Here is a 13,254-nt window from a genome sequence, read left to right on the forward strand (position 1 = left end):
GGGCCTCAAAGAGCAGAGCCAGAAGCAAGTCATCCACTTCAGACCTCTGCTTCTTCCACCAGCGCTGGGGAGCCAAGGCTCGGAAGTGTCGTCAGCCCTGCTCATTCCAGGGAAACGAGCAGGCCGGCTGCTGTTAATGGCTGTGGCGGTTGGCCAAGAACACAGCCTTCTCTACCTGCGGGATTTGGTCAGCGGCCAACGCTTCCTCGTCGACTCCGGGGCCCAAATCAGCATCATCCCAGCCATAGCCATCGAATCCTGGAACCGGCCTCGAGGACCTCCCCTCCATGCAACCAATTCGACGGAGATCCGAACGTATGGAGACAAGACCGTCCACTTCCAGATTGGCCAGCGGAAGCTCTCATGGAGGTTCACCGTTTTATCCCTTCCAACTGCCATCCTGGGTGTCGACTTCCTCCTCACCCATGGACTCCTGGTTGACATTCGAGGTAGGCGACTGGTAGATGCCCGTACCTTCCAATCCGTTCACCTCAATGCCTCCCGCACAGAGGAGCCACAGATGGCCACGGTCAGCACGCCCAAGGATGAATTTCAGCGTATCCTGGACGAGTTCCCATCCCTCCTCAAGCCGCAGTTCTCTGCTGCCTCACCACACCACGGGGTGTTTCATTACATCCCCACCCAAGGCATGCTGGTCCACGCCAATGCATGCTGGCTCCCGCCGGATAAGCTCCAGATGGTGAAGGAAGATTTCTCGCATCTGCAGGAGCTGGCGCCACTGCAGAGATTATCGACAGCTTAACGACACGATAGTACCTGACCGTTAACCGATCCCTCACATCCAGGACTTTACGGCCAACCTGCATGGCGTGAGGGTATGCTCCAAGGTCGACCTGGTGTGCGGGTATCACCAAACCCTAAAACGGCCATCATCACCCCCTTTGGCTTGTTCGAGTTCCTACGCATGTCGTTCGGCTCAAGAATGCCGCCTAGACCTTCCAGTACCTTATGGACACAATGGGCAGGGATTTGAATTTCGTATTCATGACATCCAGGTCACCAGCAGAGACTGGGCACAACACAACTCTCAGGTGCATACCCTCTTCTCCCGACTGGCTGATTTTGGCCTAACGATCAATCCGGCCAAGTGCCAGTTTGGGAAAGAGTCCATGCAGTTCCTGGGGCATACCATCACGGCTGAAGGAGTCACACCTGCCGTTACGAAGGTCGCTGCAATCAGGGAGTTCTCACGCCCAGACAACCTCAAGGGGCTACAGGAGTTCGTGGGTATGGTCAATTTCTATAACCGCTTCATTCCAGGCGCTGCGTGCATCATGCAGCTGCTCTTCGCATTCATCGTGGCCAAAGACAAGACACTCGCCTGGACTCCAGAGGCCAGCAGGGCATTCGAAGCCACAAAAGATGCCCTCGTGAAGGCTACCCTGCTCGTCCACCCACGCACCGACCTGCATATGGCGCTATCTGTCGATGCCTCTGCCATCCTGGAGCAGCAGGTGAATGGACAGTGGAAACCACTGACATTCTTTAGCCAACTTCTTCACCCGCCAGAGCGCAAGTATAGCGCTTTCAATCGTGAGTTGCTGGGTATGTACCTGATGGTGCATCATTTCCGCTATTTCTTGGAGGGGAGGCCTTTCACCATTTTTAACGACCACAAACGCCTCACTCAGGTGCTCGCCCGCCAACAGCATCACCTCTCCTTCGTGTCGGAGTTCAACACAGACATTCGGCACAAGGCGGGGAAAGACAACTTGGTCACCAACGCTCTCTCATGACCGGCCATTTGCGCACTGTCACCTGGCCTCGACTTCGACCAGCTCGTTCAGGACCAAAAGTCCGATGAGGAGATGCGGGCCTTCAGGACTGCCATCACGGGCCTGCGGTTCCAGGATTCCACCATATCCATGACCTTTCCCACCCTTCCATCAGGTCCACAGTCCGTATGGTGGCAGAATGTTTCATCTGGCACGGGCTTCAGAAGCTGATTGAGGACTGGGCCAGAACCTTCACCCATTGCCAGCTTTCCAAGGTACACAGGCAAACCAGCACGCCCGTACAAGATTTCAAACATGTCCGAGAATGGTTCAGCCACATACATGTGGACATCGTCGGACCCTTACCCATTCCCAAGGTAGCCGTTACCTTTTCACAGTGGTAGACCGCACCACTCAATGGGCTGAGGCGATTCCAATGCCAGATACCTCCACGGACTTCTGCTCCCAAGCGCTTGTAAACGGTTGGGTTGCACGGTTTTGCGTCCCGAACCACCTCACCAGTGATCAGGGCGCCCAGTTCACCTCTGCGCTCTGGGCACAGCTCGCCAACAGGCTGGGGATTGAGCTATATCACACCACGGCCTATCACCCACAGGCAAATGGGCTAGTAGAGTGATTGCACCGCCACCTTAAGTCGGCCCTTATGGCCCGTTTCACCGGCCCCGACTGGGTGGACGAGCTGCCATGGGTGCTCCTGGGCATCTGCTCGACACCCAAAGAAGACCTTCAGGCGTCATCAGTCGAGATGGTCTACAGTGCACTGCTAGCCCTTCCCGGTGTGTTCGTCAACACACCTCACAACCCCCAGCAGTCATCGCATGGTCTACTTCCCTGCCTCTGGGCCCAGTTGGACTCCTTCACACCCCCACCGCTGCCCAGACATGGCACACGGGCCTCTTAAGTCTCCAGCGAGTTGTACTCTGCAGAGTACGTCTTTATCAGGCGGGGCCCATCCACAGCACTTCTACAAAGACCATACGAAGGGCCGTACAAAGTCGTCCAGCGTTCAGGATCCACTTTCAGACTGGACATCGGTGGTAAGAGGGAACTGTTTACGGTGGACAGGTTAAAGCCAGCCCACCTCGACCACACCGAACCAGTAGTAGTGGCCCAACCCAAGAAGCAAGGCCACCTGACCCGGTGACATCGGGGCCCCACAGCGCGGTTCTCATCCAGGTCCAGCTTGGGAGTATAAGACCAGCCAGGCAGCCTGCAATAAATCAGTTTTTGCTCATCTGGTTGTGCGATCCTTCAATTAGCAGTGTAGCCGCCGCTACAGAAGCATGGATAAGATAAATAGTTACAGAATTTCCCCCCCACCCCCCCCCCACCCCACAAGGAAAGGGAGTCTAAAACTAGAGGACATTGATGAAAGGGGAAAGATTTAACAGGGGCACCTTCTTCACACTGAGGGCGGTGGGTACATGGAATGAACTGCCAGAGGAGGCGGTAGAGGACACTTGCAATGTTTAAAAGACATTTGGACAGTGTAGAGCGTGTCAAAAGAACCAAAGACTTGTTGATCCAAACCAAGGCTTCTATTAACTAAAAGAATGGAGCATATCACAAGTAGGTCGACCAGTCCAGAATGACCCGGTCTGGCTAGGAGCAATCCTTTAAGACCTGCCAGTAGGTCTGGCTACACTCTCAGCCAATCCCAGTCATCCTACACTACCATCTGTCCATAGACACATTGGTGATAGAATCTGTACTATCACAGATACATGAATAGGAAAGATTTTAAGGAATATGGGCCAGATTCAGGTAAATGGGACTAGCCTGATCGGCGTGGACATGTTGATCAGGAGAATCTGTTTCTGTGTTGTAGAACTCAGTGATTCTAGAACATTCGGCTTGCAGATAGAATCACAGATAAGTCCCCATTTCAACTAGAGGACAAAATTACTTATGATAAAACACTCCTGTAAAGTGTAAACCAGCCTCACTCACTCATTGTGCAAGTTTATACCCTGGATCAAGAGCCCTTAGTTTTTGGACTGAGAGGCAGCCAATGTGACTGCTCGCCCTGGCACTACCAAACTCCCTGCAGGAGAGTGGGAACAGCAGAGCAAATAACTGAGCTAAGTGTCCATGCAACAATGGATCAGGTTATAGTTCTGCAGTGGGGAGAGGTGGTGGGCAACAGCAGCTAACCAGAGGTGGAGGCTACAAGAACATCATGGCAGGGCCCAGGTCGAGAAAGGACTGAGCTATTTATAACGGGGTTGAGCTAGATGCGCTAAATAGATGATCCATCCTGACTTGGTCTTGAGATCCCCACTATCAGTGATTCTGAAAAACAAAGTGATTCACTCCACAAGAACAGCTAAGAACAGCAATTGCTACAGTACCAGACAACATCCATCTGTGGTTCCAAATCTCCAGCTGAGCAGTTCCATTCCACTTACAACCTTGCCCTTTTTCTGCATGGTCATGTGCATCCTATTCACAAAAAAAGCAGGACAGTCCAATCTGTCTGACTCCCATCCATTCCATCTAATATCAATCTTGATGGAATGGTAGAGCAGACTCAGTGGGCCAATTGGCCTACTTCTGCTTCTATATCTTGTGATCTTGGCCAAAACAATGGAGGCCATTATCAACCATCCTGTCAGGTGGAACATATACATCAATAACCCAGTCACCGTTGCCCAACTTGGTTTTACCAGGCCCACACTTGATTCCAGACTTTGTCACAGCCTTTGCCCATAACGTACATCACCAAGCTCATTTCTGGAGACTGACCACCTCTGCAACATTTGACCAAGTGTGATGTCTACCATCCTTGTTAAAATCGAAGTTGATGGCATCAAATGGAAAACAATCTGATGGCTGAAGCTTGACCTTGCATACAAAATGAGGGTTGTTTATACCTGAAATCAAACATGCCACCCCATCACATCACTCCAGGAGTTCTTCGGGGCTGTGAGCCAGGTCTAGCTGCTTCATCAATGACCTTCCTTCTGCATGCAGGTCGCTGATGATGGTACAATGTTCTATGCAACTCACAACCCTTCAGCAGATGAAGCACCCCATGCTCACCTGCAGCTATAGGAGGTAACATTCATACCACAAAGGTGCTGCCAGGCAAAGACCACAGCAACGTACCACATCTCCAGCATCCTGGGGGTCAGCACTGACCAAAATCTCAACTGGACCAGCCATTGCGTATCTTGCAAAGAGTGACTAGACCTCCCAGGGGAAGAGAAGCAAAGGAGAGTCCCCCCTCCCCCTCCCCCCACTAGAGTCATTGGATGCCCATGGATTTGCCTCCAGTGCTCTCAGAGCCTCCACAGCCACTGTCCAAACCATCAGCAACCTGAGTCCCAGATCCAAACCTCTGACACGATCAGGAAGCCTCCAGCACTCTCTCGATTCCGATACCTGGCACCCTTTCAGCCAGTCTCCGCAGCCTAGCGAGTCCCCTGACCGCAGTCGCCAGCAGCCGGCGGCTTGTATGTGTTCCTCACCTTGAGTCACCAACATCCCGCCGCTTGTGTGTTCTTCCACCGCAGAGCCCCCTCATTGGTTTTTCTGTCATTTACATAACCTGTCATCTACCCCTGACAAAACCATGCTGATTACTCCCTAGCAATCCCTGTACCTCCAAATATTTGTAAATACCATCCCTCAGAACAATTTCCATCAACTTGCCCATCACAGACGTCAGACTCACGGGCCTATAATTCCCAGGTTTACATTTAGACCCTTTCTTAAACAGTGGAACCACATGCACCACCCTCCAATCCTTTGGCACTACCCCCGTGGCCAGTGACACCCTCTCCCATTTTAGATGATATTCCGAACTTCTATTGTCATTAGGCCCAAATATTTGAACTCCCAACTCAACAGCATTGCGGGAGCTCCTTCAGTAACCTGGATCACCACCACTTTCTGAATGGCGATAAATGTGGGCCTTGTTGGCCACACCCAGATCTTCAAAATGAATCTAAGAAAATCCTGGGTGAGCTACTCTTAGCCTTGGTGAGGTATTCTGTTTATGTGGATTCAGCAGATTACACCCAATCACTGACATTAGGATGGAACATTTTACTTTTGCATTTTGTGACTCAGTCTGAAAAATATATTAAAATGTCATTCAATGTGTTCCACGTTTACCATCTAGAGAAATGAGACATTACAACTTCTTGGCAACTCCTGTCAGCTCTGACACCCACACAAAAAATACTCAGACCTTATCTCCCCATTTTGTTGTCCCACAAACACACAAATTAATTCAGATGCCTTGAAGGAACAAATTAATAACAACTTTCGAGCTTTAGCAACATGAAGAAATTACTAGAGAAAATCAATGCACTCTTTCCAAATGACTCGATTGGCTGTGAAGCGCGTCGTCACCTTTAAATTGCGACAGTGGGAAAGGGAGCCTTTATCTCTTTCATACCTCTGTCCCTGTGTGTGTGTGTGTGTGTGTGTGTGTGTGTGTGTGTAAAATAACTGCAATAAATGTGATTCCTAAATTCACATAGCACCGCATTGGATGTCACTGATTTCCAGAGTGTGGTGTTGTAGTGTCTAAAACAAAACTGCACCAGAAGTCACTGACATCCAAACCAATAGTTTTTGGATGAAAGTCTCTCTTTTATAACTTTAAGATTAAAAGCCAGTTGGTATTGTTGTTCTTTTATTGTACACGATTTTATGGGAGGAAGTAACACCCACTCACAAAACTGAGAGCATCCCCTTCTTTTTCATACCGTGCCTTCGCTACTTTAACAGCCAGAGATTACTTAATCTGATGTATCCTGCAATTTATGGTTCATATAAGAAGAGGCTCCTTTTCCTGCTAGTCATGTTTATTGGGCACATTTTAAGCTACAGGTTGTGGATTTAAATCCCATTTCAAGCAACATGAATGTCAGGCTCTAAATTAAACCCCTGGTGTATTATGACAGGAATGCTGAACAACTAAAGACCTGCTCCTTGTATGACATGCTGAGCCCCTCCCATCAAATCTCTTAGGTGGAAGTAAAATCCTATGGTACAATCAGGAAGTTTGTTGATTTCTCAACCAACATCAATTATTATTGTACTGTTTGTGGGATCTTGGTGTGCAGATATTGGCAGCTGGTTTTCTTGCAATTCATTATCGACTGCACTTCCAAATTACTTCAGTAAGACCTGAAGGCTTTGAAAAGTGTTGTACAAATTCGACTTTAAAAAAAAATCTCGATTAAATTTATTGTTATTCCTCATTTGCCCATTTTGAATACTTTTTCATGATATATTGCCATCTCCAATTGCCATGGTGAGCCAACCTCTTGAATTACTGATGCCTATGTCTTGCTAAGATGCTCTCAGAGCCTGGCGTTGGTTGTCCCAAGATTTGGACTCAATGTGGATGAAGGTACCATGAGATATTTAGAGTCATGAACGATATAGCAGAACCTTTGGCCCAACCTCTACAACAAGGTATCGTTTTAAGATGAGAATGAAAAGGGTATAAAAAGGGCACCTTCTTCTACACAGAGTGCTGGGTATGTGGAAAGAGCTGCCAGATGTGGGACATTTGGCAGTACATGAGGCCATGGAGAGAGGGTGTGCAAAATCACGGAGGACCCCTTCCATCCCGCACTGTGGTGAATGTCTGCCAAGCTGTCGGTCTCCCCTCTGGTGAGCCTTGCTGTACTAACATTGGCTGTGTATTATCTCTACTGTTAAGGACACTCCCCTTGGATATAACTGGAGCTCCAGGACACATTATCTTGGTGCTTTTCTTCTTCTTATCAGTGGGAGTACTTTTCGCCTTACACGTTTTAACAAAGTGACCGAGTTTCCCACAATAGCTGTAGGTAGCAAATCAAGCCTGGCACTTCTGTCTGGGGTGCCAGCTCTTATCACAGAAGTAGCATTTTTCAGGGGTTCACCCTTTTCTTCAGGGTTCCAGCACTCCTGGATGTTTCCTTTCCGGTTTCTAGCATTTCACTGGACCGCATGGCACTTCTCAGTGCTTTGGCTAGAGTGTCTGCCCGGTTGTAGGTTAAGGGCTCCGTCTCCAGCAGCCTCTGTCGGATGTAACTGGAGTCAATCCCGTTGACAAAAGCATCCAGCTTCAAGGCATTGCGGTGTTGTTGCACATTGACTGCCCAGACATCACATTCGTTTGCCAGTGAGCCGAGGACTAGTGCATAGGCAGCATCACTTTCTCTAGGTTTCTGGCATCTAGTCAGCACTGGTGTCGAGCAAGCACCACATTCTGTGGTAAGCAGTCAGACGTTCCCGGGCTATAGCCAGAGTGGTAGCTCCTTGCGTTACGGCGAAAGGGACCTCACCCAGCAGAGAGTTCGGGTGGCCCAACTGTATCGCTTCATCGACCACGTTGTTTCGAGCCATGTAGTAATCGAAACAAGCAATCCAGTGGTTGAAAATTTCTCTGGCCCTCGGGGCAGACTGGTTGATTATCAGCCGCTCTGGCTTGAGGGCTGCATCCATTTCTGCTCGTAAAATTGAAGTGCCAGTTGATGAAATAGACAAAGACGATGTGGTCAAACAATAATCATGGCTTTTATTAGCAGAAACTCATGGTACAATAATGAAAGACAATAGGTGCAGACACAGTTATACCCAAGGGGAGTGTCCTTAATAGTAGAGATAATGCACAGCCAATGTTAGTACAGCAAGGCTCGCCAGAGGGGAGACAGGCAGCTTGGCAGACATTCACCACACCCAACACGAGACACATCCCCCTCTCCCCCCACTCCCCCCCACCTCCTGCTTTCCGCAGGTCCTGTTGGGAAAGAGATACAGGGACATCAAAGGTAGCATCACCGGGCCGAGGAACAGCTTCTTCCCCCATGGGCAGTGAGAATGACCAAAGGAACTGCTCACATTAACCATACGAGACTCTCATATAACGAAACGATATTTATTTATTTATTTGTAAAGATGAATACTTGTCCTGCATATGTATTGGTTGTCTGCATGTGTGTCTATGTTCTGCACCGAGGACCGGAGAACGCTGCTTGTCGGGTTGTACTTGTGCAATCGGATGACAATAAACTTGATTTGTTAATGTCGCAATGGTGTGTGGAATTAAAGTGGTTGGCCGATGGGAGGTCCTTGCTGTTGCAATTGTCAGAGCTCAATTAAGTGATCTTCCAGTCTGCATCTAGCTATCCCGGTGTAGAGGAGACCTCAGGAGTGCAGGATGCCGTAACTGACCCCTACAGGTGAAGCGTTGCTTCACTTGGAAGGAATGTTTGCGGCCCCCAATAGTGGCGGGAGAGGAGGTGCAAATGTAACATTTCCTGCGGCCACAGGGTTAGGTACTAAGGGGGCTATTGGTGGGAAGGGATGATTGGCGAAGGAGTTGCAGAGGGAGGGGACCCTGCGGAAAGTGGGGGGGGGGATGTGACTGGTGTTGGGTGTGGTGAATGTCTGCCAAGCTGCCCGTCTCCCCTCTGGCGAGCCTTGCTGTACTAACATTGGCTGCGCATTATCTCTACTGTTAAGGACACTCCCCTTGTGTCTGCACCTATTGTCTTTCATTATTGTACCATGAGATTCTGCTAATAAAAGCCATGATTATTGTTTGACCACATCGTGGTCGTCCACTTCATCGACTGGCACTTCATTGGGATCTCAGGAGGTTAAAGCAGGACAAATGGAGGCTGAATTCAGGTTGAAAAGTCAGGAACAGGCAGGTCACAAAACGGAGGGGAGGGGATGAAGGAGGGGTGTGGGGAAGTCTGCAAGACAGGACTTGGAAAAAAGGCGAGAGGTAAGGGATCCAAGGTCAAATAAACTGAGTGGTAAAATTGTTGTTCCCTTCCTGCCCTAGTGCAGTTCGACTTCCCCCCAGAAGAATCTGCATTCTCCTGGGACCACAGTAACATTCTTTGTTTTAATGAATTGAGATTAAAAACAAAATTACCTGAATTTAAAGGGCAGTTTATAGATCGCAGATGATTGTAGAGACTGTTGGAAGGGGAGAAATGATGACGACAAGATTGATAGGACTGGAAAGTTTGGATCAGCTGAGTGAGCCCTTTACCTTGAAGAGGCTCCTGTGTGATTGGCGCTGGCCCGGTGGGGGTGGGGAGGGGGAGGGTCGAGCCCGGGCACTGACACTCACAACGCCCCCTCCTCCTCGCCTCCTGTGCAAGCCCCGGTGTTGGAAAGTGATTTGCATTCGGCTCAGACTCCACATTGAGACCGGAGTGGGCACCTCGTCAGTGGACCCCCCCCCCCCCCCTTCCTCTGGAGTGGGAGGGCGGATGCATTTCAACACCAGAGCAGAACAACGGCTGGGTGAAGCGATCTATTTTCCTTTGGGTTCCCGGCGGGCGAAGGGGCTGAGCCGGGGGGAGAGCTCCCTCTCCCTCCCTTTCACGTGCATTGGGACTCGATCGAGAGGGCGGAGGGTTACGGAAGTGTCGGAGGGGGGGGGGGGGTGTGAGGCGGCCGGCTGGTCCGCGGCGAGGCGGAGGACAGAAAGTTTGGCCAAAGTTTGCGGGGAAAGTTTGGCCAAAGTTTGCGGGGAAAGTTTGGCCAAAGTTTGCGGGGAAAGTTTGGGGGGGAGGTCGGCGGCGCTTCCCCCCTCCCCTCGGAGACGGACGGACGGGAGCACACCCGGCGAGTGGAAATGTCTTCTATCTTGCCCTTCACGCCCCCGATTGTCAAGCGCCTCCTGGGCTGGAAGAAGGGGGAACAGAACGGGCAGGAGGAGAAGTGGTGCGAGAAAGCGGTGAAAAGTTTGGTGAAGAAACTGAAGAAGAGCGGGCAGCTGGACGAGCTGGAGAAGGCAATAACCACCCAGAGTATCAACACCAAGTGTATCACCATCCCCAGGTAATGCAGGGCATTTGCAATCCTAGTTTCAAACCATTCCCATTGACACTTGGACTTTTTGCATGTTTATTTACTTTAAAAAAAAGTTCTGCTCGCCCCATTTATGTGAAGCCTCTGCAAAAGGTTCAGGAAAGATTTGCCTGGATGAGAGGGGCAAACTTGGGTCGTTTTATCTGGAGTACTGAGGGTTAGAGAAGCTACTTGACAGTCCCAGGGTAAACTCGTGGGGTGGGGTGGGGCAAGTTTAATTGGGGTGTCAGCAGCTACATTGGCATCTGGGCTTCTGACAAGGTCTTTGTCATGAGGAAGCCGGTTTGACTGGGGCATCATGTTTGGCTCCGACTCATGGGCCGAAGGGCCTGCTCATCCCGGATTTGATGTGTTGGAGGAGACTGCGGGAGGGATGTTTTCTTGCAAGCAATAACACATTAACGTGGACACAAGGAGCAGGTTTACTCTGGGGGGGGGGGGGCGAATTATTTTTGATACATGATTGGAGAGTGGGTGACTTGACTACAGAATAGGGCACATTTTAGAGCCATGCTTGATAGAACTTCTGGAAAGCTGTGTCACTGCAGGGGGAGGAGTTGGCAAGATGACGTTTATTGATACAAAACTAGAATATGAAGTAGTGGCCAAATCCTTTGTCTTTGCAGCTTGAGGTTACACTGGATGGAAAGGTCCCCTGGGGTCACTATGGATCCAGTTGAAGAGTGTCCTGTTATAACACAAGCACACTTCTGCTGTCAAAATGCATAAGATCGTGTAACTTTATACAGGCTGTTTGGCCCCACTGCATACGCTTCACCACATCTATCAGTGCAATCCTCTGGTTGGGTATCCTCATCCACTGGTAATGCTGAAGCAATGCAAGATCTCTTATCCCTGTCTGGGTTCAACAAGAGCCTTGTTGATAATTTGCAAAGGATTGGTGGTTTAAGCGTTTAGCTTTGCCCTTAATGGCGCCATGAGTCTGCACCCAGCTTCCGATGTGAGACCATGGAAATAGAAGTGAACATTGACCATGTGGCCCTTCAAGCCTGCCCTGCTATTTGATGAGATCAAGGCTCATCCAATATTGACCTCTGTTCCACTTTCCTGCCTGTTTTTGTGATCTTGGACTCTCTTGGTCTGTGAGGTACGACTGCGTCCAGTACCTTCACTCTTCCCCGGGAAATGAATGACTACAGAGCCAGACTGGCATCATGGCAGATTGTGGCTATCCTGTGATCGGGCGTTAGAGAGTTCTTAATGCCAAACTTGGACTGCACAGTGCAAAGCCAAAACTACTGCTAACTTGATGTAAACTTGGTGTGTGTGTGGGTCTGTGTGTGTGTGTGTGTGTGTGTGGGACAGGAAGAAGATATTGAAATATTATTTAATGGTGTGACTTTTGTGTTTCGGGGAGCTTGCAATTTTCATTTTGTACCTTTACCGTGATGATCCCAGTTCTTTGTTCATGATGAGCGCTGGGAGAGTGTGCTGTGGAATCATTTCTAAATGACTGAACAGGTTCACTCCCACTCTGTTGCTCTAGAAATAGTCCTGTTTGACCCCTGTGGATTTTTTTTTCCTTGTATATTCAGTACATCTTGTTTCTCTAAAGTGCTTTCAAAAGTTACTCCAGATGGTGTTGGCATTTGTTTTTGGGGCCTGTTGGGTTGTCAGGTCTGACTCTGGTGGTGGTGGGGTGGGGGTGGGGGGAGGTGGGGGTGGAAAGAAGCTAAATTTTCATACCTGCTGGCATGTAGAGAGGGCAGATGTCACCCTTTGCCCAAGGGGTCATGAATGTCAGCCAGATGAATGGGGAAGGTTGTTGCAGTAACCTCGCTGAGGCCCACGTTGTCAGAACCTTTTCTAAACTCTGTTGGATGGTTTCCTGGTGTGGGAGTTTATTTTTTATTATTTCAAAAATAAACATTATTCACAATTTAAAAGAAAATATACAAAGGAAACAGTGCAACGCATTTTGATGCTCTCTGTCATTATCTCTGCACGTTCATTTGCCACTTAGTCTGTGGAGACTGAAATGTATATATTGTATTAGCCAATCTACAGACAGTGATACAAAAGGTAGTGGCAGTCGATTCTGAGTTCTTGTCAGAGTACATGCATGACATTACGTACAACCCTGAGATTCTTTTTCCTGTGGGTGTGGCAGAATTGGTAGTGCCAAAAACTGTACTCAAAGAGATCCATATAGATATAAATAAAGAAATGTGAACAAACTGTGCAATGCAGAGAGAAAAAAATAATTGAAGGGCTAAAGAAAGAGTTCTAAAATGAGTCCCTGCTTGAGTTTGTTGTTGAGGAGTCCGATGGTGGAGGGGGAGCAGCTGTTCCTGAACCTGGTGGTGCGAGTCTTGTGGCACCTACACCTCTTTCCTGAATGTAGCTGTGAGAATAGAGCGTGTGTTGGGTGGTGTGGATCTTTGATGATTGCTGCTGCTCTCTGATGGCAGTGTGACATGTAGATGTTCTCGATAGTGGGGAGGGTTTGGCCTGTGATGACCTGGGCTGTATCCGCTACCTTTTACAGGGCTTTCGACTCAGGGGTATTGGCGCTCCCATACCAGACTGTGATGCAGCACACTTTCCATCACACCTCTGTAGAAATTTTCCAGGTTTCTGATGTCATACCAAACTTCCGCAAACTCCTGAAAAAGTAGAGGCACTTCACGATGCC

General features: G+C 49.3%; 1 protein-coding gene across 3 annotated transcripts in view; it reads left to right on the forward strand.

The window, feature by feature from the left end:
- Positions 1-10,271: 10,271 nt before the first annotated feature.
- smad3b (SMAD family member 3b) overlaps positions 10,272-13,254 on the forward strand; it is a 93,485-nt gene continuing 90,502 nt past the window's right edge. For all 3 annotated transcript variants that reach the window (XM_069910760.1, XM_069910762.1, XM_069910761.1), the window contains exon 1: positions 10,272-10,568. In XM_069910760.1, the coding sequence (XP_069766861.1) occupies positions 10,363-10,568 (206 nt within the window). In that variant the 5' untranslated portion in view covers positions 10,272-10,362. The remainder of the gene's footprint in view (positions 10,569-13,254) is intronic.

Source organism: Narcine bancroftii, chromosome 14, assembly GCF_036971445.1.
Source record: "Narcine bancroftii isolate sNarBan1 chromosome 14, sNarBan1.hap1, whole genome shotgun sequence".
NCBI classification, from domain to species: Eukaryota; Metazoa; Chordata; class Chondrichthyes; order Torpediniformes; family Narcinidae; genus Narcine; species Narcine bancroftii.